At 38.9% G+C, this 26963-nt stretch overlaps 2 protein-coding genes and 1 pseudogene across 2 annotated transcripts; 2 read left to right on the forward strand and 1 right to left on the reverse strand.

The window, feature by feature from the left end:
* Positions 1-2053: 2053 nt before the first annotated feature.
* LOC148725038 (uncharacterized) lies at positions 2054-11879 on the reverse strand (annotated as a pseudogene).
* A 3293-nt stretch (positions 11880-15172) lies between these two features.
* On the forward strand, positions 15173-18057 carry LOC148725039 (uncharacterized). The gene has a single exon (XM_088730333.1). It carries the CDS (start codon positions 15257-15259, stop codon positions 16256-16258), a length of 1002 nt encoding a protein of 333 aa, XP_088586459.1. The 5' UTR covers positions 15173-15256; the 3' UTR covers positions 16259-18057.
* A 508-nt stretch (positions 18058-18565) lies between these two features.
* Positions 18566-20372, forward strand: LOC148725040 (histamine H2 receptor-like). The gene has a single exon (XM_088730334.1). It carries the CDS (start codon positions 18863-18865, stop codon positions 19799-19801), a length of 939 nt encoding a protein of 312 aa, XP_088586460.1. The 5' UTR covers positions 18566-18862; the 3' UTR covers positions 19802-20372.
* Positions 20373-26963: the final 6591 nt, after the last annotated feature.

Genomic DNA, 26963 nt, shown 5'->3' on the forward strand with positions numbered 1-26963 from the left:
CAAGTTATTTTTGCTCTAATTCTACGCAAAAGATTACGTGTCTAAGCAGATTAGACAGGAGTTAGCGCCAACTAATCCTCGAGGCTTTTATTTCATCAAAGAACTGTAATTACCTGCCATTTTCTAAAACCTCTCAGTAACAACTCTGGTCAATGGAAAGTGCTTTCAAATGATTTTGCTCTGAACATCAGAGGGACATTGTTTTTCTCAAAGCGAGTGGTGTTAGCAGAATTCTCAATGAAGAGGAAATAACCCATTTGTTAAACCTCAAGTTCTCAAGCGGCCTGTATAACAAAGACTCAGTCCATCTATCAACGAATTTCTTAGTGTTGCTGCAAGTTACTCCTCCTGGTCCATTTGTTTCCAAGATGTGGCGACAGAAAGACACAGAAGAAGGTAATCACCAGCTTCTAACATTGGTTCATGGTGTGGACCGTAAAGGAAGACCAGTAATTAAAGCATACTTTGGAAACTCTCGGCATCCTGTGTATCAAGAGTACCAAGACGCCATTAATAAAGAGTGCCAAAAGGCTGCGAGGCTCGCTGCTTCCTCCAGAGCCACTTTCCCTCCATGTGGGGCTGATAGCAGTTGTTTTGATTATTATCCAGAGAGTTTTAGTGAATCGTTACCGAGCACTCGCGTTTCTATCCGGACTACTGTGAATGTAACAGGCGCCAGAGCACCCATGATGCCTGACTTACGAGACATGCGTTTTAAGATTTCTAGACTGCGATGTTCGCTGGCGTTACACACAGGTTTGGGGGACACGGGGAAAGAACTTAGCTTTCTACCGCTCATACCGATTCGGGTCAAGAAACAGCCCTCTACAGACTTTCCAAAGAAAGGGCGTACTAAAACACAGCCATCCTCTTCGAAACAAAACTCAGCAGGGAAGATGAACAGTGATAACGGTGTAACACAACCTGCTTCCTCGAAGACTAACGAGAAAGGTTATTGCACGGGTTGTAAAGCTTGGACAAATTCCAAGACGAAAAAGAAAACAAATTAAGATTTGAAAAAAAGGGGATGAGTTGTGATAAAAAGTATAGTGGTAAAACTTTAACGATGAGTGTTGGACGTTGCGATGCGGCGTCGATGCCGGCAAATTCATGCCCACCAAGTGACAGATGCATACCAGTATCATGAACCTTCGTGTTTGCAACTGTCCTCAATTGTAATCAGTCTGTTTTATTCAGCAATACGAACCATGTGATGGAGATATTAAAGCAAAAGCGGTTTATAGGCGAGGACGTATCACCAAACTGAGACATGTTTCCTCAGTACTCTACAAAACTATTGCAGTCACTTCCGCAGTCGGCATATATGAAAAGCGAATGACCTTATATCATAGCATTTACTCCGTTTGTTTTCTAACAAAATAAACAGTAGTCAACTAACCTCCATAAAAGGTAGTTTAGAGTAGACGGCGGGATTCTTATGTCACTTGTAAAGAGGCCAAGATCAATATAAAAGGAAAATAGAGTATCTTGAATTGTTACGAAGATTATGAAGTGAAACATCTTACTTTTAATAGTTTTCCGTAAAACTACATATTAAGCGAATACACGGTTATGTTATAGTCGGACCTGTTTTAAGCGGCACCGTTTTAAGCGTTCACCCTGTCAGTAAGCGGTCGGTTGTCGAAGTCCTCAAACGTTTACAACTTAACTAGTGTAATTTTCACCTCTGTTAAAACGGTCACCTCTATGGCTAAGCGGTCGTGTTCACCCTTTGCTGAGTCCCAACGGTCTGCCTGTTTTTATTGTCTTCCACCTGTAATGAACGGTCACTTAAGTGGGACCAGTCAAATAAATCTAAGAATAATCTTTCACGTATATAATTTCATCCATATATTTTTACCGAAATCAGTGTTGGTAGAATTGTCGAGCGAAATTAAGTGGTCAATCATAGCATAAAATGACGGTTTATATCGTTTCTTCGTAACACCCTGGTGACCATTAAATACAGGTTTGACTGGACTCTACTCATGTGCAACATGTGAAAATTAAACAGTGGATAAGTTTATTAAAACTCCCTCGTTGAGATGCTCTAATATCAATTATCAAGGCTAAAAGACCCCGGAAATCTGTGGTTTATTCTCAACGAACCTTTGCGAAAGATTGGCAACCTTGAAACTGCATGAATAAGATTCATAGCAGAGTTTGACGGAGCCAGGGTCCTGATCCACGTATGGACGATCCCGTACCTATCGACTAATAGTTTTCCCGACAACGAGCCGAAACCATGAAGCCGTAAAAACAACAATTACAACTCCAATATGATGGAAAAGGACACTTTCACTCTCTTTTGGCCATCATTTTGAGATCCAATCCTGATCTGATCACTTTTCAGTTTATGTTTGATCACAGAGATCATGATAGCCGTGCAGTGACACAGCATAACAGTGACTTCGTCCATTCCGAACTTCGTTGGGTCTATGGTACAAAACAAATAAATACAGCCGAGTTGACAAATTGGACTTCAGTCACGTATGCGCATCAGTTAGAGAAATTAGTTCAGTTGATTAAAGGAAATTTTCACCTAATTTTATCTTGCTTCATTCGGAGAGATTTCGTCTCAAAAAAATACCCTTTAATGTGGTAACTCATAACATTCATTATCCAACTACACCTAGACGAGTACAAATAACGCCATAGACGAGTACAAATATCACGCGGTATTTGTACTCGTCTATTGTAGAGTACCGGTTAAACAGGTTTTCTCGCATCGCGCAAGCGAAGAATTGGATTGTAGTTACGAAAAAAAAAACAAATGGCGGACAATTTGAATCATACTTCCGACGACGAAGAGTCAGAATGGCTGGCAAATATAGATCCAAGTTCATTAGAGGAATCGAACAAAGAAAAACAGCTTAACGACCAGAAAATTTCTTCATTTAATGAAGAAAATAGAAACAGCAACACAACAACGCGCCAATTCCGTTCCGCTTCGCATACTTCTGTCACGCACTCCCCGTAAATAAATATCCGCGAAATTCGCCCGCACTGAAATAACAGTTTGGCGTGTTGGATAATAAATAACTTATTAGACGTTTTGTTGTGTAGTATCGCTGAGTATTTTTACGAGTTGTGCCGTATTTTGACGAGCCCGTAGGGCGAGTCAAAATACAAATAACGAGTAAAAATACTCAGCGATATTACACAACAAAACGTCTAATAAGATATATATATTCTGGTTAGAATATGCTCGGCAAAAAATAATGTCCAAAGAGGATCGGTAAGAAATTGGAACCATATAAAATCATTTGTGGACGGAGTGGAGCTTTATGTCGGTAGATAACGTGAGTGGATTTGATTTGAAAAATGGGCAAGGCAAAATAAGTATGCTGTGCTTTGTTGAAGTCCTAAATGTAATAACTTTCCTAAATGTAATAAAGTCCTAAATGTAATAAAGTCCTAAATGTAATAAAGTCCTAAATGTAATAAAGTCCTAAATGTAATAACATTTGGTCCTAATTGTAACAAGCCTCTAATGCAATCGTTCGACTGTGCTAATGCATTGTTGTTATAGCGGACATCCACATTGAGGTGTAAAGTGACAGCTATTGCACCAAAAAATCCTCTGACCAGTATTCATGTCACATTGCGGCGGGCTCGCTGATATCAACCAGCATCTTTTTACTTGCTAGTCGCAAGTCGAGTAGCATTGGCTGGAGACCGTTATACAGACAGCATCTAATGACAGCTGGCAAAACAATGAGTACGCTGACCAATACCTCCATATATCACTGGCTGAGACTCTTAAGTACAATAGATTTTGGAAAAATGTGATAACGTTATACTTGTGTGATCAGTGATGGAGGTACAAGTCATAAACCAAATTAAGAACTTGGACAAGGAAGTCTCTAGACTTGTAGGTCGGACAATTTGCGGGCTTGGATATAAATTTTTTGTCTTTACTTTTCAAAACAGACCTTGTTAGCATGCACATTTTGTTTCCCAATTCGGACCTTGTAACAGCTCTTCAGAAAGTTATTGTTTTCAAATTTTCGAATATTTTCGTGGTTATATGAATAGCGACGAGATGATTTTTCTCCCCAAGAGAAGATAATTGGGAACAATTGTGTTCTCTTGATCTTGAAATGCATGCAACAAATCCAACAAAGAAAAAAGGTACTGCGTGGATCTGCATCAAATTATATACTCAGTGACTTACATTTAACAGGTGTAAATGAAAAGAAGCTGCTGACCAGCACATTCAAAATGGTTGCTAATGATGTACCGATCCCAATAACTCACGCAAAATTTTCAATAAAAGCATCAAGAATCAACCGCTGTTGCCAAATAGGTACAAGAAAATTTATAGAAGTCTGCAAAAGGAATTAAAAGAAGGGAAAAGAAAAACTGGAGACTTTTCAAACGCAAAGCTTATTCAAATACTTTATCCCACTGTTTTAGGCTTAACTATTAATACGCCTCTGTGCTTCTAAAACACAGTTACTTAGTCGCTTGTGTGGTTGATTGTAACTTTTGGACAATGTCTGCGACGAAGTCTCAGAGAGCGGTAGAAGGGCTAGACAGTCAAAACAAATAAAAAATGCTGAACGACCCTCTTGAGCTTATTGTGCTACAAACACAACTGGCTCTCCTTCTCGATTCTCAAAATAAAAAATTTATTCTTGATTCCTACTAGAGCGAAATTTTTTAAATTTTGCTTTATATGAATCCTTCATTGACTAAGCCAAAGATAAAATCTATCTTGACTCGAAGTCGTTTACCGTCGTTTCTTTCAATTTTGGCTAACTTTCTCACGCTGAAATTATCATACACACTCAATAGAATATATAATTTCAACTGATACTGTTTAACTGAAGAAGAATACCTTAATTCCCTACCCTCGAAAAATCCGTTCAAAACATCAGGAACATTAATTTAGAAGACGGTGCCTATTTACCTCGATGATGACCTAGTGTCCAAAACGTTTGGTTTTTATTTTTAAAATGAATTTTTGCTTTGTAAACGGCTCATTTTTAAACCCGTGCTAAGATTGAAAGGTTTTAAAACAATTTTTTCTTTGAATTTCTGTTTGTTTGTTTGTTCTCAAGGTCATATTTCAGAGTATCCGGCGCGAATTGTATGATACCGCTAAGATTAATTGTTTTGTCCATAATGTTCGCTTAATAAAGTATATTCTATATACAAGGCTAAAAGATTAGGAAAACAAATTCTTAAAATGTCTAAACCAACGTTTTACGGTACATTTACTCTTTCTCAAGAACAATAGAATAGAAGGACTCGGTCAGAGCACAACCTCAGTCGCCTTCCTAACACTGAGAGCAAGTTTCAGAATGAATTCCGTGATGTGATTGTGCATTTCCGATGTATAAATCATTACGCTAATCAGTCTCCTTGTCTGCCGCCAAGAAACTTGAATTTCAAGGTAGGTATATAACAAGACTAACCACCATTTAGATGCATCTTTCTTAACAGAACAAGAAAGATCGCTACATGTTGTCGCTTTCTGATCGATGTCCTTTGTTAGTCCCTTTTTGAACAGTCACAACAGAAAAGAGAAAGCAAATACCTTCACCAAATACCGAGACGATGGCTCATCGCGGAAAACAAGAATATTTTCCAACCTTTTCGCACAGTAAAAGAAATATCTCTCAAAGTCTAACTTGAAGTAGAGGCAAAGGGTTGCATTTAAGACCACTTAATGAGTTTTAAGACTAAGGAAAGTACATATACTGCGGGACTTTTCAAAAGCCTTCACCTGCCAACATTCCTGCGTCATCACTTTCGATTTCTTCCAACATTATGTCCACCACAGCTTGTGGTATATTTTGGAAGACGCTAAGGAGAAATTAAAATACAATGTCCTATGTATTGAGAAGAAAATGCAAAGAATACGCCTTTATCTGCTGTCGATTAACGGGTTGCATCCCTGAAGATAGTAGTCCGGAAGCCAGGACTGGAAAATTGAGGTTTCGCACAACCCACGAGTTAGAAAAGGTTTGATAGTAGGTTTTGATAGAGGAAGACCTGCTGATTAACGCTAGGTAGTTTGTAAAGTCAAATTGTGGTATAGGTTTTGCGTTAAGAGGGTGTTTTCGTGGACAAACCTTTGTTCCGCATGAAAACGAGGCTGGCTTATAAAACGTAATTCCCAGATCTTTTGACCATGATTTTAAGACTAAACTTCCTATGTAAAGTCAGTTTCATAACAGGAACTTTGCTTACTCTTTAAATCCGTGAAACATGTACCGTGACTGGTCATGTGACTCTGAATATGCAAAAACACTCTTAGGTAAGTACTAATCACTATAGTTTACTTTCATTTACAAATACTACCCTATCATCTCAAGGGAAGAGCAAACGTTTTTGTGTTAAAAAAGATAATTTTTCTATAAATTCTTATGTAAAAACTAGAATTGCTCTTTTAAAGTAAAGTTTAAATGGATTTTAAAGAGTTATCCTCTCAGCATGAAAACGAGGCTAGATAGTGGGTAGACCCTTTTCGCTTTCTTTCTCGGATTTCCTTAAAAAAGTTGCTATTTGAACTAATATTAAAGCGTTCTACCTATTAGCATAGGTATTTTAAATTGACTTGGAGCTATTTGACTCTCGAGCAGTCTATCAACGCGGAATCGAAGTCCAAGGGGGGCCATTGTAGGAATCTCCCAAAGCCCAGCTGCCCTCGAAAGGTGGTTCCTTACTGCTCACGAACGTGCATCAGTCACAACCTCCCTAGGAGAGATGTACGGTGATATCAAAGGCAATCAGGCTATTCATAAGGAGGCTGCTCCACAAAGAGTAAAGCGAGACGAAGAGGATGTAAGAAGGCTGACAAGTTGTTTTTCATCAGCTCTGATGACCAACCCCTTCAATGTTGAAGAAATACAGTCCCTGGTAAATATTGCTACGGGCTTTGTTTTACCACAGAAGATTGCAGAATCTCTTCTCGCTTGCCGAAGAAAAGGTGAAGAGCAGATGACTGAGTTCATAGAGGAGCGATTGAATACCAATGATGTTATTTTTTGGGAACCTATTCCCAAGCTAAAGGTAAAGACCCTTAGTTCTCTGACGAAGAAGGTGAAAGTGAAGGCCTCAGAAGATAAGATCGCCACAATCAGTGCCGACAGGGACCTCTTTGGAGGGCTCCTAATTGTTGCCAATGCGCGTCAAATAAATCTAATAGAAGTTATGACCTATGAGTTGTGATCCATACCATGTGCAGTCGCCCATCAAGATGGGACTCTTAGAAAGAATGCCAAGTGCTAATTAGCTAACATCATAGAGAAGCTTGTCAAAGTCGTCCCTCGACTTCAAGCAGCTCCTGAGAACACGGTATACATTATAGATGAAATGACTGTTGTCCAGATGACAGATTCGGGTGGTGCAACTTCGTTGGCGAACTGGCTACAAAGGATTACAGCATCTCTTCTTCACCCCTGTCCACCCACAAGTGTGACTGCTTTCACGTGGTTTTTGACCGGTACTTCGAGATGTCAATCAAAGCTGGTGGGCGATCAAGGGGGGGCACATCAGGTGCACTGGAAGTAATTATTGGTGGGCCTTAGATGCCAGTTCCCAAGCAATGGGCCAAGTACATTAACAACCAAAGAATAAGGAGAACCTGTATGACTTCATGTCAAAGTTTATGTGCAGTCTTGACAAGGGGAGGCTCGCGGAGAATACCAAACTGATCGTCGCAGAAGGATTCAAGGATGGAAGGCGAGGTGTGGCTATCACGAGAGATTCCCATGGTGATGTTGCAGACCTTGCATCCAATCACTAGGAAGCAGATGCCCGGATGTTGTTCCAAGCTAAGTACGCTGCGAGCTCTGAAACAAGAATCATCTTCCAATTACATGACACACACGTTCTTGTTTTGAGTGTGTTGATTGCGTGGTGCTCTCGATAAAGTATTCCTTTAATTGCGAAATGTCAAAGTCTTAAGTAACAAGCTGGATATGCTAATTTACTGCACATTGCAAATGCACGTGCACTAAGTTATGTATGCTAATTTGTTGTGAGGTACATGTGAACGTGCAACAAGTGCAACCCACTTTACGAGCATTACACGTCACTGAAAGAGCTGTAATTCTGCGCCGGTGTTGAAAATCAAATGCATTTTGTACCAGTTCATGATGTTTGCCAGAAGCTTGGACACAGGGTTCTTACTGCTTTATCTGCCTTTCATGCTCTCACCGGATGTGACAGCAACAGTTCAATCTCAGGGATTGGTAAGAAAAAAGCATGGAAAGCAATCATTCGAAGCCAAGTGAACGAGGGAAATCTTGGTCTTCTAAGACAAGAAGAGCAAGAAGACGAAGAGACACTGAGAAAATGGGAAGCATTTATTTGTAACATCTATCAAACCTCAAAGAAGAGACCACAGACAAATATCAGACATATATCTGAAGAGCTCTCTTGATGGCTTGCGAGAAATCCCTTCCCAGTAGGACATGGATGGATAATAGAAGATGGGGAGCGGAAACCACACCTTATGACGAAGGATTCCCTACCCAGCAGTTTACTAGGGCTGACAACTTGCACTTGCAAGATTTCTGAGTGTCGAAACAACTGTTCCTGCGCCAATGTCGTTCTTTACTGCACCGAGGCCTGCACTTGTATGGCAGAGGAAACATGTTGCAGTCGACATGGGATACAATGGGAGGAATATGATGTCAGTGATTCTGATTGTGATGATTGAACAATGAAACTAAGTTTAAGCCTCGGTAGATTTACACTGTTCCATAACTCACAAAGCAGCAGCTTTCAAAAGAGATCACTTGCTCCATGAAGTATTAGTAATAAGTTAAGTGTAAGACTCATCGCGATGTATCCCATAATACTAGTATGAGTAAAGTCTCAATTTGTCTTTGGAGAGAAATTCTCCTTTTCCGATTTTCTGATAAAAAGAATGAAAGGGACGATTATAGACCTATCAAAAACAATAAGGATAACCCTCAGATGATTTGTCACACAATTTCATAATTCTTAACGATTACCTTGTGGAAAAAGAAAGCGAAAAGGGTCTACCCACTATCTAGCCTCGTTTTCATGCTGAGAGGATAACTTTTTAAAATCCATTTAAACTTCACTTTAAAAGAGCAATTCTAGTTTTTACTAAAAATTTAGTGCAAATTTATCTTTTCTAACACAAAAACGCTCTTTCTTCCCTTGAGATGATAGGCTAATGTTTATAAATGAAAGTAAACTATAGTAACAAGTACTTACCTAAGAGTGTTTTTGCATATTCAGAGTCATATGACCAGTCATGGTACATGTTTCACGGATTTAAAGCGTAAGCAAAGTTCCTGTTATGACACTGACTTCTGGGAATCCCTGGCGTTAATCAGCAGGTCTTCGTCTATCAAAACCTACTATCAAACCTTTTCTAACTCGTGGGTTGTGCAAAACCTCAATTTTCCAGTCCTGCCTTCCGGACTATAGGCAATGTTAAAGTTTATGTAAATTCTGTTTGGAAACAGTTTCCGCTTCAGTTCTTTCACACGTCCTAGATTGTTCCCAGTCTGAATGGGTAAACAACGCTAGTGGTAATATTAAATTAACTACATCGTTCGTTTACACTGCTACAATGCTTCCGCAAATTCGAATTTGTCTTCTCATAAATTTCTTTAGGATCCCAAGGTTAAGAGTTTTCAGTTTTCATGCTTGATTCTTCAACAACTAGTCGCAGGTTTTCGTCTTTTAAATCTGCATTAGTAAATGGTCAGACAAATAATTTCGTCTCGGCCGTTTCGTCTCCATGTCTAAATGTAAATGTGGGGGTTTTCAGTGAAACGTGATCGGCTGTTTTTAATTGCCGTGAGTCGTGATTGTAAAAAGTTCAAAGCCGTGAACTGTGAATGATATGCCAGTCGCGATACGTGAAACAAAGATACTATTTTCCGTTATCCGTTATTACGAAAAAAAAAACGCATTTTTTTCCGTGAAAAGTTACTTGCCGAAATTATAAAGTCTCTTGACCAAGCCTGTTCGGTCAAGATGGCCGTATTGGTCAGCGTTCTATTCTTTTGGGATCTGTCAATTTGATGCCAAAAGCACATCAGTATAAAGGTTTGTAGCCAATGCTTCTCGACCTACATCTCAAGCAAAAAAAAAGGACCCTGTTTAAAATCAGCGAGAGAGCTCACACATACGCCATGAATTTTGGTCAGAGGATTCTCTCGATACAACAGTTGTCACTTTAACATCTCAATGCGGATGCACACGCACAGTTAAACTATTGCATTGAGGCTCATTACATTTAGGACCAAATGTTGTTGCACTTAGGACTTTATTACATTTAGGACAAAATGTTATTACATTTAGGACTTTATTGTATTTAGGACCAAGTGTTATTACATTTAGGACTTTATTACATTTAGGAAAGTTATTACAGTTAGGACTTCAACATGCTTCACATTTTTGTCGTTTGTCTATCCAAATTTTAGAGGCTAATAATTTCAGGTACAGCGCTATCCGACCTTAAGTAATGACAAAATACGTCGTTTCAAATCTCATTTCCTGACTCGTTAAATATGAAATATCGTTTTATGATATAATCAATGGCGTTTAAAGGCTTAGCATAATCACCCACACCTTGGATAGTGTATCAGAGAAGAGATTTCTTCTCGTTGACCGTTTCTCTTTTGCTCTTGAAACCAAAATTACTCACAAACTTAGTATTTTTCTGATTAAAATACTTTCGTGACCGTCAGTGGAAAAGTTTACCTATACTCAAAAGTGATGATATTCCTCAATCGATACCAATGATCATAAGTTTGAAATTCTGTGACGTGAGCCATATTCTTAGGCTAACCTTTCTATACATTGCGAACGGTGACATAAACATTGCCCTCAGTCAAAAAGTCGAAAATGTAAAATATTGTTAAATCAATTGAGAGCCACACGAAAGTCAGACATACTTATAGTTACTATGTCTGCATTTCGAGAACCCTTTCCTCCGTGTCAAATATATTTGGCTTAGAATTTCAAAGTGATGCTGCTAAGTAGTTATTTGTCATTGTTGAATATTAGAAAGATTGAAGACTAAGTTCATCCATCGACACACCAATACATTCAAATCATTACCATGCAAAATTCACCAAACACCTGAAAAAAAAGTTAAAGTGTCGAAGAGGGCATCAGTATCACCTGAGAGGTCATTCTCAACATATCGATGTTTCAGTTCTTTGAGATGTTACCCAACAAATTTTGCATGATCAACTGAATCTCGATATTTATATTTCGAAATATTGGCGTTACTGTTGATTGAATTAAATCGTTACTAACTTCTGTAGTTAGGTAGCACAGGAAGGCCTCGCGGCCCGCTAAAGCGATGATGAGAGTGGTCGTGTTTTTTAAGTCATGTTTTCACTATGGAAGAATTATTTGCTCGTATTAGCAGAAGCGAGAATCATTTTTTATCTACGTTGTCATAATGCCTCAGTGTCAATGGCCGATCTTAAGCATGGTTCATATATACTTAATGCATACTTTCCATGATTTTATCTTGCTTCCGTGTAGGCCAGGAATTGCGAGCACGTTGGCTCGTCTTCGTTGCAAGACTGCTTTCAACCATTTTCAGTCCTTTAAACTAAAGAATGTCTAGTCATCACCTGAACAAAAGGTAGTTTGATGGTCGACGTAATCGAGGATATGTGATGACTGCCAAGCAAACCAGTAAGTTACCTAGTGTTCCAAACACCCCCACTAAAGCATTTACAGAAATAAGAGCGATGCCATGAGCTACAGGGAGAGAACAATCTTCTACTAAGATGGTAGTAGATGAGATGGCGCTGTCGTTCAAAAATTCATTCATCGTGGAGACCGGCGAAGGTGAAGCGAGTAGGTACTTGCCTAAACTCGAACTGATGTGAATATATAGCAGGTAGTGAAACGGAAAGTTAAACTTCATCGGTGCAATGAAATGGCATTAATCTTACTTCATTCTAATACTGCTATAAAAGTAAGTAATTACATAATCAGTAACCAATATGACTCGGCTTTAATCATTTGTATGCTTTTCAGAATATATTGCAATGAGTACAAGACGTGACAGCTTGCCAGCTCGAAACTTCGGATGGAAGACGTCGGTTTGAAAGGAACTAATTAATGTATTTTGATTTTATTTTAGAACTCGTTTATCTAGTGTAAAAAAAAATGCTTTATTTCATTTTATCTGGTCATTTAGATTCGTATTTAATAATCAAGCTAATGTTCATATTACGGTACTCTGTGCAAAAAGTAAATTCTGATAACATCAATTTCCTCCAGACACCGGGAAATTATATTTATCTCTCAACATAGTAAAGCTTGTGCATAAAAATTTAGTGCTTTGTTGTGGTGAAAATGCATCGTTGCATTTGAATTAAATTGACCTGCCCTTTCGCTTTGAGTCAGAACAAATCACTGGGATAAGTTGAGTGTCTTTCTCCTTTCGAGATAAAGTGGAAAGAAAACAACTTAGGGTAGTTAACTCAGTCAAATCCAAATATGGTTTAAGTAAAGCTCAAGAAACCCTAAACACGCAAAAATAAGTTAGGCCTAAAAAAGCTCAAAGAACGGAAATAAGTTTGATACGAACAAAGATACTATAGAAGGTTACGGATTAGAGCCGGCAAATTTCAAAACTCGACTTACCTTGTGATAATGTATATATGATCATGATAATGTAATTACAAAATGCGAGCAAAATGGATCGAAAAAGGTTCAAACTGTTGATCAGTGACTTCCCAATTACTAGTCAAAAACAGATATTAGATCGTCGAATGCAAGCGATGCCAATTGTTGTTAAACATAAAAAATATGTACCTTAGCAGAGCCTTTGATGTATTGATAGAACTATCGCGTAAGTGAGGGTAAAATATCAGTTGGCTGGTCGAGTAATATTTTAAAGATGCACGGAGAGATGAAGAAAAGACAGAGGGAATAAACAGAAAAAACGAATAGAGAAAAGATACGAGAAATGGAAATTGAAATTGAAGTGAAGCGATAAGATTTTCGAATGAACGAGGAAACGAAAAAACGAAAAAACAATCACAAAGTGTAGGCGAACACATTCCGAACCCGAATGAACAAATTACTGACAACGGACCAATTACATACGACGAACGTACGAAAGAACAATTGAAAGAAGGAATGGATGAATGAAGGAACGAAGGGAAAGCACTAGTTGTGAACAGGTAGTAATTTCTAACGTGCCGGACATAAATCAATCAATTTTGTATTTGTGAATTTAGATTTTAAGAGCAGTCACCCGATAGAGCCACTCTTGTCTACTTTCTTCGTCTAATAAAAGTGCTTTAAAAACCCCACCAAATGAAGAATTGAGGCATGGATTATTTCATGGAAACTTGAAGCAACAAGGAGTTTAAAATCGCCAGCTCATCCATCATTTAAGGAGGCCAATTTCACAATTACCTCGTACTTATGCCTCTTTCTTTCACAGCTATTTTGAAACAATATTTAAATCCAATTTCTTTAATGAATTTTGCTTTACCTTTCGTCAACCGAAACGAACAAGAATCAAATCTTAATTGTTTCATATATTTATTATCCCAGTGTTTTATTCGATATTCATGTGGATTGAGAGGGATGCCGGTGAAATTCTTCGATTCACTGAATTGATAGCTACCTCATACTTATGCCTCTCTCTCGCAAAGCTATTTTGAAACAATATTTAAGTCCAATTTCTTGAATGAGTTTTCCTTTAAATTTCGTCAACCGAAATGAACAAGCCGATCTAATCTTAATTGTTTGATATATTTATCATCCCAATGTTTTATTCGATATTCGTGTGGATCTAGAGGGATGTGAAAGTCCTCGGCTCACTGAATTGATAACATCTTCCAAACACACTAGCATGGAGGCAATTTACTTCAAAACAAAAAGAGGGAATAAAACACGCCCTCAAATCTTTCGCTCAGTCATAGAAGGCATACCAGAGTGAAAGGAAGCCTCAAATATTGCTTGAACAGTTTTCCGGAAATAACAACGAGTAATGAGGAAGTTGATGACCCTAACCCTAAGCAAACCACAGAAGGCCTCATATATTGCTTGAACAGTTTTCCGGAAGTAACAACGATTACCGAAACTGAAACCTGTCAAAGAGCAGAATTAGAAAATGATGACATGCAAGAGGCAATGTACCGAAGCACAAAACGAAATTGTGTATATACTCCAGAATGGGAGTTACAGTTCTCAAATGAAAACTTGTTTTTATGAGGATTGTAACTAGAAGAGGCCCGCAAACCATACTGTCGAGCAAGTCAGCCGAATCGGTATGCTAAAGCGAGGGTATGTAGCTTGGGGATCGACCAAGACGAGAATTAGCAATGATCAACCGAGGAAGTTACCGAGAATACCAAACAATTCGACGATAGCCTCGGTAGAGATTAGGGCAATACTAAACGATAAAATTGGTGACAACCGTCTTCTGATGACTTAAAGACTAAAAGGATGTCTACTAATGAGTTGTTAATAGTATAGTTACCAACTGCATGTGTAATATCCGGCCTCGTGATACGGATATATTTTCTTAAACTTACGTCACCTGTTTACGCTTTATTTCGAAAACAGTTCAGTAAATAAGTTACCTGCGTAGGAAACATAGCCGTGATTTATCAGGCTATTCCAAAAAAACGTAGTGTTGACACGTCCAGGGTAGCTTGCACACGTAACCCCCCAAATGCAAAAATAGTAACCAGCTATATCGAGAAATGTGTGAGTCAACAAAATTAGGGCAAACTTTTTTTTGGAACTTCTCCAATATATCATTTTTTTGTTCCTGTCTTATGCCTGCGGGTTTAAGCTGAATACGATCGCTCGCCAAACTTCCCATTTGAGGTCTTTCTTCACATTTAAACACTGAATTTGATACTACTGCTAATATGAATTCAAATCGATGAAACTAACTTTATCATTGCCATCTGTGGTTTGAAAAATAACAAATAGCGTTATACTTGTCAGGATATTTTACACATTTGGACATAATATATCAATGTGCTATATCAATCACGGATGTCACGTGTAAAGTGTGGTTAGAAATAAAGTTAAAAACACAACTTTTAACCTCTTCAAAAATGTTTTACCTTTTTTGCTATTGGTCTGGGGGGTCACGCCTTTTGCACTTTGTTTTATTAATATTAGCTGTTATTACGCAAAGTTTCCTGTCATACTTCGAAACTCACCATGACATGACGAAATGAATGGGATATAAAAAAACCTAAGCGCTTATATTATTTGGAAAACCTGATTAAAAATTTGCAAGAACGACTTTACCATGACAGCCAGTGCAGTTTTAGAGTTCCTCGGACAAATGGCATTTTCTTTTACAAGGAGTGTCATGGAGCATTATAACCCTGAAGAACCCGAATTCACTGCTGAATCTTTTGGATTTGATTATTTAGAAGCCCCAGGTCGACAGTGGTATTCTAATCCAGTCGATGAATTTATTTATCAGGAATACGACGACAGAAAAGGCATAAAAACAAACTACCTAGCAGCTAGAAACATCAACGTGACGGTTATAAACGCATTCTGTTCCCAGGAAGAGGAAAAACTGAAATCAAACGGCGATCAGCTGGAAGACAGAGGTATGGCATGGAAACGATTAAGACCATCTCTTTTTCACACCATCCTCAAGTCACTCTACATCGGAGCTTTGATTTCGCTTCTCGCTGCTACCATCCTGGGTGCAGAATATCTGCTGTTCTCATTTGTTTCCTATAAAACGTTAACACATTGTAAATACTTTCCAAAGAGATTAATTCCATACAGTGTACAGTGGACCATAACAGCATGTGACCTTATCGCCTGTGGAATCTTTTACGTCTTTAGCTTTTGTCAGACAACATTACTTTTCCTCAAACACCAGCTAAACGGATTGAAAACCAGCCTGGTTCTGATGTGTTTTCTTATTTATTGTTTTGACGCACTTTACCGCGTTATTTTACAAGTCATAGGAAAACCTTTCTTCCAGGAGTCACTTGTATATAGAGTTCCCATGTACGTGTTATACGCAGCCAGTTACTGTCTTCAGTTCTATTATCTTGCAAGAAAATTTGGCCTGCAATCGAGACTAAGAGAAGCCAATTTAATATTTAAGCTAGTCACACCATTCATTTTGGCGTCTGTTGTCGCCTCCGCTGTTATATATTTCATCTATCCCGCTTATAAAAGGCAAAATGAAAAGGGTCACGGTAGGCTGTTAATTGCCATGTTCTCTCCTCTCATTGGCGTGGCTGCTAAAGTCATTTCACGCATATGTGTTCAGCGGTTATAAAACATTACCCATCCGGGATATTCATATGTCTTGCTTGCGCCGTTGTACTCTATTACATCAGTTATCTTTCGAGTCTTACAAGCAGAATTGAAAAGTTTGGTGTTTATTGCTGTTCTGGGAATAATCCACGGTATAACAGAAGTGGTGGAGCGAAGTGCAATGGTGGTGGTCGATCATTGTTGTCACCAACTGTGCGGGGAAAAAAAGTTGGCTTGTTGGGGAAGTTTTCGCACTCCTCGTCGCGAGAGACTTATGGCTGACATCGCTATCATAAGCATGATGTTTGAATCAACTGCTATAGTTTCTGTCAATGGCTTGTTGTTTTTTTATCAATATGTTTACCTGGAGAAAGATTCTTTTTTGAACTTGCTCCAATCTTTTTCCAAAACGGTGTCAGTTCAAATGGTGATTGAGTGGTTCTTTACAAGCGCATCTCTGGCAATCGAAACTCGTTATCAGAATTTGCCAGTCATGACTGTTTGGCGAAGACGATGGACTAGATTCATTTTAGTAGCAACTGTAACCACGATAGCAGTAGCTATGTGGACGAGCGGAAACCTATTGATAGTTGTAGATGAGAATTTTGAAGCCCCTTCGATAGCAAATCGGTCCTGCAAAATGCCTTTCACTTGACAAACTGTACCGATGATTGGTCATCTAAATTAGAACTCCACATTTGCAAAACCATATGAACCCATTGACGGTCAGAGGCAAAGAACTGATTTTGAAACTCTTAGCGGTGTCATCAACAGCCAATTGTAATTCTGCCGCAAGCTTTTCATTTGTCGGTGGAAATACTGAGCCGGCAAATGGTCCATTTAAATCTTGTTTATGCCTTTTTTGTTAATTAACATTTTGAGTTACCCCCGTGGCCTTCCGGGAAGTTTGAGTTCATGCAACCGACTATTTCTATTTTACAAAACCCCATGCTTCTTTCTAAGAACTTTCTCTACTGAGATTATAATAATTGAAAAAAAAAGAAAAAGAGGTTTTAAACTGAGAATTTTCGCACTGAAACCGTTTCATGTTGGGCAGGTTGCATTTGTTTGTAGAATAAAATGGAAATTGACAAAGTCCTGTCACGTAACTGTCACATCATGTCAAAGATTACAAACGCATTTCGACTAGGGAAATGTAGTTTACACTGAGGAAAAACGATTCTTTGCGTATACAGATTAGTCTGGTCCATGACTAAATTATTTGGAAAGTATACGACTCGAAGGTATGCAGTGGAAACTGAATAACCGTGACGGACTTTGCTAATCTGATGAATGACAGAATCATGTTTAAACCTAACCTAGCTGTTTATAAAAAGAAAAGCTGCTTCAAAACAAATCCCGCTAAAGCAAATTGTAATTTAAAAGGAAAACATATCACGCACGTCGAAGAATTTAGTTTAGCTATCAACGGAGAAAGAGTAGAACTTTTACCGGTTTTCGCTGAGGCCACAAGCAATCGTATCACCAAAAAATGCGATACGTTAAGCGACGAAAGAGCTATTTTTTTAAAATTCTACTTGGAGGAAAGAGAAAAAGGAGCATTATATAAAAAGAAGGGGGCTCTTTGGCGGAGAAAAGGTGCAGAGAAGATATTATCGGGCTCCATCACAACCCCTGGCAAGTCTACAAATGAAGTGCCGTCCGAAGCCTTCGTGCACGGATCGACGCCGGAAGAAGAAACAGAACAAAAAGGACCGAACCAATCAGTTTTCAACGCTTTCAGAAAAAACGGAAAACATCTCTGGTTTTAATACTGTTCTCACTGAGTAGGCTTGAATATTACATTTTTTTCGCATCTCGCTTGATTTTGGTCATTGATGTCTTAAAGTTACTAATTAAGCTTGAGAGCGGCCTCAATAGTCGGTGAATAGGAGTTTGATAAATAGCGGTGTACACTCTGGTCTTTCCCTGTATCTGCTAATATTTATTACTCCGCGAACTCTCCAACTTATACTGGCCAGCTACAAGAACCTTAGAAGGGTTATCATGAGTTCAAAGCACAAGAAAATAATACAAGCTAAAGCGTTTTCAGTTTTCTCTTATCGTAATTGAATCTACTTCGAGGTATTAAGGATTGAGAGGAAAACATTTCAGATAAAAAGCTATATGGGCCTTTGGAATCTTGCCAAGATTGATTCTATGTTATTCAAGCACCAACATCATTCTACTGAAATGTTATTGGAGGTTTTCTGCATGAATATTTGAAAAGTGTTGAGCAGATCGATATTGGAAAACCAGGTGTGTCGGCTAAAGGCAATGTGAAATTTTTCCATAGAGCTCTCACACGCATAGCGTGACTTAAAAAAAATGCTCTCTCATTTCGTGTCAGTCAATTAAGATTTTTTACCTACTTCACACGGAAAATTTAGAGTACCATTGGCTAATGGTCGAATAACATTGTCGAGGCGTTGTACCGCAAATAGACAATATTGGTATAATACTGCAAATCCACTTTCCTGCCCACATACTCTTTATGTTCCTGCCTCGCCTTCACCATATTGTCATACTGAAGCACTTGGTAATAACGAACAACACTGACTGTTCCGTTTAGTTCGTGTTTCCTTTGCTAGCTGTCGTGTCGGTCTGTGTGACCTTTCCAGACGCTATGAATGTCACTGTGAATTACCCAGCGTATAATGTCTCACATGAAGATTGTTCTCTTCCAGTTGCTCATGGTATCACTCTGATATCAGTCAATTCTATCTTGGGTGTTTTGGGAACATTTGGTAACTTAATGGTTTGCGTGGCAGTTGCCACAAATCTTCGTATTCGACGACCATCAAACTTCCTTCTGGTTAGCTTGGCCATCGCTGATTTGATCGTCACCATGGTTTGTGAGCCTCTTGTTGTGGCCATCCTCGCTAAGATCACGTTCGTCAAGGACTGTGCACCCAACCAGGAAGTACTGTACAAGATAACATCCAGAGTATCCTGCTCTGCCTCAGTGGTGCACCTAGCAGCGATCAGCGTGGATCGTTTGTTGGCTGTGACGTATCCTCTCTGTCATGAGATCATGATGCAGAAGTACGGACTGAAGATTATGCTCATAGCTTGTTGGACCTTCTCCTTGGCGGTCCCTGTTATGAGCGCTGTAATTCCAGATTCCTTCCCAAAAGCTTTACTAGGAGCAGGGACCTTCGCCGCGAGTTACATCATCATCATAGTGTCCTACGCGTTGATCATGATATTTTTGATAAGATTAAAGAACAGGAGACGCCAGAATAAGGGCCAGGCACTTTCGGTGCACGTCAGTTCTCGAGTTGAGGTACGTGTGGCCTGCACTCTGGCGATAGTGATCGCTGTTTTCACTATTTGCTGGTTTCCACTAGTTATCACTTTGTTCGTGGCTGGCAAGGCGCTTGTCCAACCCCAGGGAGTCGCTCACATGTGGATTAGGACTCTTGCTCTGTCAAACTCTGCCATGAACTTTCTAATCTACAGTTTAAGAATCCGTGACTTCCATGAGGCATATGGCGTTATTTGTCGAAGAATCTGCAGCTTTTTTCTCTGTAAGACTAAAGTATCACTAAATTTGTCTCAGTGAATACGTTTAATTCGTGGGCTGTTAGCCAAGATCAGATAACATTTCATAAAATTGAGATGCACCGTGCTATTTCACTAGAGCGTATCGTCAGAGCTCGAAATAGGAACCAAAAACTCTCTGGGTTTGTCAAAAGATGACTTCGTAATAAAAAAGCCGAAAAGTGGGCGTCTTAACACTGAACGCCGAAAGCTCACCAAATTAGGTTACTTCCACAATTCATTACATGAACTAAGGGATTCAAAGGCTTACAAAAGTAAGAAATAGATGAATGAATTTATCAACCGTCTGATTCACCAGTGCTAAACAAATTGTTAGACCTAAATCCTATCACTATGAATTTAAATGAAGGCCATAATATGGAAGGAGCTGGCCATGGCTTGATAAAACTATTCTATCGAGCTATTATAAATCAAATTGGTTCTGTCGCTTTCATTAGAAACATATTGATTGGTAGGATCTATTTACTAGACCAAGATTGCTGTTGAGAAACAGGAAATGATTCTCTTCCAGCAGGGTAAGGCCACGCAACAGATGATATAAAAATATTTTAAAGTATGCATCAACATATTGATCGCTTGTATCTACTTTGACTTTTACTACTTATAAAGTGCTTTGTCAAAGGATAAATACACGAGATGAAGAAGACTGATAATATAAATAGACACCGACAGGGTCAACATGAAAAGAGAGGTTCTCCGCCGACAAGTTCAGATATCAGACCCGGGATGACATCAGTGGATTTAACTCCTGTCTTTACGGACAGTAGGAATTCAGTGTTTTGCTAATGTTTGTATCCTAAGTATTTACTCTTACGCTATAGGAAAGCTAAATTTATGAATTTACTTGCTAATTTATCATGATTTCCTTTTAATTGATATGAAAGAGAATTTGTAGCGCACGCGCGGGTTTACGGTTTTCCTGCGTACACGAGTTCCCGTGACCTTCGCGATTCGCGACCTCCTAAGAGCACTGAACGACTGAAATATAACATCCTAGATATATGTGTGTAGTTCACATTTAATATTTTGTTTCCTATATGAGCCCCGTTTACGCTACTTTCAGGTGATCAAAAAAAACCTTTAATAATCGTAATTTACAATTTTCTTTTTCAAGCACTTGTACTATTCAAAACTAAAGATCCTTTCTGTAGTTAATCTGATTATAGCACACTTTTTCCACACTTTTCTTCAAAACTTTTGATTATTCTTTTCGATAAAGTTGCACCGGCTCGACAAAATGAGGTCCAAAGAAAATACGAAATACGCCAAGAGATGTGTATCTTAGAGTAGTGCGCTATGATAATCTATGCGACACTAACGAAGTCACCAAATGTCTCGAAGCGCTACGTTATTGTCATTGTAGTTTTCTGTTTTTTTTTCTTGGGTATCGGCAACCTGTACGAACACCCAAGCGATGGTATATCGACAGGTTTAAGTACCTTCTTCCTTCCCTTCGGCAAATTGTGCAAATCCAAGCTAAATTTTCCGGCGGCTTTGAAATCGAAATCTACGCCAAAGATAAAATCTATCTTAACTCGAAGTCGTTTACCGTCATTTCTTTCAATTTTGGCTAACTTTCTCACGCTAAAAATTATCATACACACTCAATAGAATATATAATTTCAGCTGATACTGTTTATCTCAAGAAGAATACCTCAATTCCCTACCCTCGAAAAATCCGTTCACAACTTCAGGAACATTAATTTAGCGGACGGTGCCTATTTACCACGATGATGACCTAGTGTCGAAAACGTTTGGTTTTTATTTTTTAAATAAATCTTTGCTTTGTAAACGGCTCATTTTTAAACCCGTGCTAAGATTGAAAGGTTTTAAAACAATTTTTTCTTTGAATTTCTATTTGTTTGTTCTCAAGGTCATATTTCAGAGTATCCAGCGCGAATTGTGTAATACCGCTAAGATTAATTGTTTTGTCCATAATGTTCGCTTAATAAAGTATATTCTATATACAAGGCTAAAAGATTAGGAAAACAAATTCTTAAAATGTCTAAACCAAACGTTTTACGGTACATTTACTCTTTCTCAAGAACAATAGAATCGAAGGACTCGGTCAGAGCGCAACCTCAGTCACCTTCCTAACACTGAGAGCAAGTTTCAGATTGAATTCCGTGATGTGATTGTGCATTTCCGATGTATAAATCATTACGCTAATCAGTCTCCTTGTCTGCCGCCAAGAAACTTGAATTTCAAGGTAGGTATATAACAAGACTAACCACCATTTACATGCATCTTTCTTGACAGAACAAGAAAGATCGCTACATGTTGTCGCTTTCTGATCGATGTCCCTTGTTAGTCCCTTTTTAAACAGTCCCAACAGAAAAGAGAAAGAAAATACCTTCACCAAATACCGAGACGATGGCTCATCGCGGAAAACAAGAACATTTTCCAACCTTTTCGCACAGTAAAAGAAATATCTCTCAAAGTCTAACTTGAAGTAGAGGCAAAGGGTTGCATTTAAGACCATTTAATGAGTTTTAAGACTAAGGAAAGTACATATACTGCGGGACTTTTCAAAAGCCTTCAGCTGCCAACATTCCTGCGTCATCACTTTCGATTTCTTCCAACATTATGTCCACCACAGCTTGTAGTATATTTTGGAAGACGCTAAGGAAAAATTAAATTACAATGTCCTATGTATTGAGAAGAAAATGCAAAGAATACGCCTTTGTCTGCTGTAGATTAACGGGTTGCATCCCTGAAGATAGTAGTCCGGAAGACAGGACTGGAAAATTGAGGTTTCACACAACCCACGAGTGAAAAAAGGTTTGATAGTAGGTTTTGATAGAGGAAGACCTGCTGATTAACGCTAGGTAGTTTATAAAGTCAAATTGTGGTATAGGTTTTGCGTTAAGAGGGTGTTTTCGTGGACAAACCACTGTTCTGCATGAAAACGAGGCTGCTTATAAAACGTAATTCCCAGGCCTTTTGACCATGATTTTAAGACTAAACTTCCTATGTAAAGTCAGTTTCATAACAGGAACTTTGCTTACGCTTTAAATCCGTGAAACATGTACCGTGACTGGTCATGTGACTCTGAATATGCAAAAACACTCTTAGGTAAGTACAAATCACTATAGTTTACTTTCATTTACAAATACTAGCCTATCGTCTCAAGGGAAGAACCAACGTTTTTGTATTAGAAAAGATAAATTTTCACTAAATTCTTATGTAAAAACTAGAATTGCTCTTTTAAAGCTAAGTTTAAATGGATTCTAAAGAGTTATCCTCTCAGCATGGAAACGAGGCTAGATAGTGGGTAGACCCTTTTCGCTTTTTTTTTCGGATTTCCTTGAAATAGTTGCTATTTGAACTAATATTAAAGCGTTCTACCTATTAGCATAGGTATTTTAAATTGACTTGGTGCTATTTGACTCTTGAGCAGTCTATCAACGCGGATTCGAAGTCCAAGGGGGGCATAGTAGGAATCTCCCAAAGCCCAGCTGCCCTAGAAAGGTGATTCCTTACTGCTCACGAACGTGCATAAGTCACAACCTCCCTAGGAGAGATGTACGGTGATATCAAAGGCAATCAGGCTATTCATAAGGAGGCTGCTCCACAAAGAGTAAAGCGAGACGAAGAGGATGTGAGGAGGCTGACAAGTTGTTTTTCATCAGGTCTGATGACCAACCCCTTCAACGTAGAAGAAATATAGTCCCTTGTAAATATGCTACGGGCTTTGTTTTACCACAGAAGATTGCAGAATCTCTTCTCGCTTGCCGAAGAAAAGGTGAAGAGCAGATGACGGAGTTCATAGAGGAGCGATTGAATACCAGTGATGTTAGTTTTTGGGAACCTATTCCCAAGCTAAAGGTAAAGACCCTTAGTTCTCTGACGAAGAAGGTGGAAGTGAAGGCCTCAGAAGATAAGATCGCCACAATCAGTGCCAACAGGGACCTCTTTGGAAGGCTCCTAATTGTTGCCAATGCGCGTCAAATAAATCTAATAGAAGTTATGACCTATGAGTTGTGATCCATACCATGTGCAGTCGCCCATCAAGATGGGACTCTTAAAAAGAACGCCAAGTGCTAATTAGCTAACATCATAGAGAAGCTTGTCAAAGTCGTCCCTCGACTTCAAGCAGCTCCTGAGAACACGGTATACATTATAGATGGAATAGCTGTTGTCCATATGACAAATTCGGGAGGTGCAACCTCGTTGGCAAGCTGGCTGCAAAGGATTACAGCATCTCTTCTTCACCCCTGTCTACCCGCAAGTGTGACTGCGTTCACGTCGTTTTTGACTGGTACTTTGAGATGTCAATCAAAGCTGGTGAGCGATCAAGGGGGGCACATCAGGTGCACTGGAAGTAATTATTGGTGGACCTTCGATGCCAGTTCCCAAGCAATGGGCCAAGTACATTAACAACCCAAGTATAAGGAGAACCTGTATGACTTCATATCAAAGTTTATGTGCAGTCTTGGCAAGGGGAGGCTCGCGGAGAATACCAAACTGATCGTCGCAGGAGGATTCAAGGATGAAAGGCGAGGTGTGGCTATCACGAGAGATTCCCATGGTGATGTTGCAGATCTTGCGTCCAATCACGAAGAAGCAGGTACCCGGATGTTGTTCCAAGCTAAGTACGCTGCGAGCTCTGAAACAAGAATCATTTTCCATTCACATGACACACACGTTCTTTTTTTGAGTGTGTTGATAGCGTGGTGCTCTCGATAAAGTATTCCTTTAATTGCGAAAGGTCAAAGTCTTAAGTAACAAGCTGGATATACTAATTTACTGCACATTGCAAATGCACGTGCACTAAGCTATGTATGCTAATTTGTTGTGAGTTACATGTGAACATGCAACAAGTGCAACCCACTTTACGAGCATTACACTTCACCGAAAGAGCTGTGGTTCCGCGCCGGGGTTGAAGATCAAATGCATTTTGTACCAGTTCATGACGTTTGCCAGAAGCTTAAAGGCAGGGTTCTTACTGCTTTATCTGCCTTTCATGCTCTCACCGGATGTGACAGCAACAGTTCAATCTCAGGGATTGGTAAGAAAAAAGCATGGAAAGCAATCATTCGAAGCCAAGTGAACGAGGGAAATCTTGGTCTTCTGGGACAAGAAGAGCAAGAAGACGAAGAGACACTGAGAAAATGGGAAGCATTTATTTGTAACATCTATCCAACCTCAAAGAAGAGACCACAGACAAATATCAGACATATATCTGAAGAGCTCTCTTGATGGCTTGCGAGAAATCCCCTGCCAGTGGGACATGGATGGATAATAGAAGATGGGGAGCGGAAACCACACCTTATGACGAAGGATTCCGTACCCAGCAGTTTACTAGAGCTGACAACTTACACTTGCAAGATTTCTGAGTGTCGGAACAACTGTTCCTGCGCCAATGTCGTTCTTTCCTGCACCGAGGCCTGCACTTGTATGGCAGAGGAAACATGTTGTAGTCGACACGGGATACAATGAGAGGAATATGATGTCAGTGATTCTGATTGTGATGATTGAACAATGAAACTAAGTTTAAGCCTCGGTAGATCTACACTGTTCCATAACTTACAAAGCAGCAGCTTTCAAAAGAGACCACTTGCTCCATGAAGTATTAGTAATAAGTTAAGTGTAAGACTCATCCCGATGTATCCCATAATACTAGTGTGAGTAAAGTCTCAATTTGTTTTTGGAGAGAAATTCTCCTTTTCCGATTTTCTGATAAAAAGAATGAAAGGGACGATTATAGACCTATCAAAAACAATAAGGATAACCCTCAGATGATTTGTCACACAATTTCATAATTCTTAACGATTACCTTGTGGAAAAAGAAAGCGAAAAGGGTCTACCCTGGGCATTTATAGATTATGCTAGCATAATTTTTGGCATAATTCGAGCAAGCTGGCATAATTTCTGCCAAGTAGCAATGCTAGCATAATTTGCGCATTTTGGTAATTATCAGATCATTTTTGATGCCATTATTTGATAATTTTTTGTCTCCAGTCCCTAGCACTTGGTGACCTTAATCGATATTTAAAGTTTTAGTTAAACTAGTAGCATTTGTTTAGCATTTTAAACTAGTAGCACTGTGAAGCACTAAGCCCGGGTCTAACCTGAACCACATGTTTATTTGAAATTCATTGTGGATTTGTTGCGTTTCTTTCCTGTAGACGAACGGCTTCTAGTTAAAAAATATATATTTTGGACTTATTTGCATTTTTTCAAAGAGCATAATTTAAAAAAACGGTGGCATAATTTGGAAAAAAGAGCATAATGTTAACATAATTTGGCCAAAAAAAAAGCAATGCTACTGGCATCATATGCCACTTTTACTAGCATAATCTATAAATGCCCAGTCTACCCACTATCTAGCCTCGTTTTCATGCTGAGAGGATAACTTTTTAAAATCCATTTAAACTTCATACATCTTTCACGGATTTAAAGCGTAGGCAAAGTTCCTGTTATGAAACTGACTTCTGGGAATCCCTGGCGTTAATCAGCAGGTCTTCCTCTATCAAAACCTACTATCAAACCTTTTCTAACTCGTGGGTTGTGCGAAACCTCAATTTTCCAGTCCTGGCTTCCGGACTATAGGCAATGTTGAAGTTTATGTAAATTCTGTTTGGAAACAGTTTCCGCTTCAGTTCTTTCACACGTCCTAGATTGTTCCCAGTCTGAATGGGTAAATAACACTAGTGGTAATATTAAATTAAATACATCGTTCGTTTAGAACTTCTACAATGCTTCCGCAAATTCGGATTTGTCTTCTCATAAATTTCTTTAGGATCCCAAGGTTAAGAGTTTTCAGTTTTCATGCGATGATTCTTCAACAACTAGTCGCAGGTTTTCGTCTTTTAAATCTGCATTAATAAATGGTCAGACAAATAATTTCGTCTCGGCCGTTTCGTCTCCATGTCTAAATGTAAATGTCGGGGTTTTCAGTGAAACGTGATTGGCTCTTTTTAATTGCCGTGACTCATGATTGTAAAAGTTAAAAGCCGTGAAGTGTGAATTATATGCCAGTCGCGATACGTGAAACAAAGATACTATTTTCCGTTATCCGTTATTACGAAGAAAAAAAAACGCATATTTTTCCGTGAAAACTTACTTGCCGAAATTATAAAGTCTCTTGACCAAGCCTGTTCGGTCAAGATGGCCGTATTGGTCAGCGTTCTATTCTTTTGGGATCTGTCAATTTGATG

The sequence above is a fragment of the Stylophora pistillata genome, chromosome 8, assembly GCF_964205215.1.
Source record: "Stylophora pistillata chromosome 8, jaStyPist1.2, whole genome shotgun sequence".
Classification (NCBI taxonomy): domain Eukaryota; kingdom Metazoa; phylum Cnidaria; class Anthozoa; order Scleractinia; family Pocilloporidae; genus Stylophora; species Stylophora pistillata.

Bases quoted from the DNA above. Each gene is read 5' to 3' on its own strand.
- LOC148725039 (XM_088730333.1), top strand. From the start codon at position 15,257: ATGACAGCCAGTGCAGTTTTAGAGTTCCTCGGACAAATGGCATTTTCT.
- LOC148725040 (XM_088730334.1), top strand. From the start codon at position 18,863: ATGAATGTCACTGTGAATTACCCAGCGTATAATGTCTCACATGAAGAT.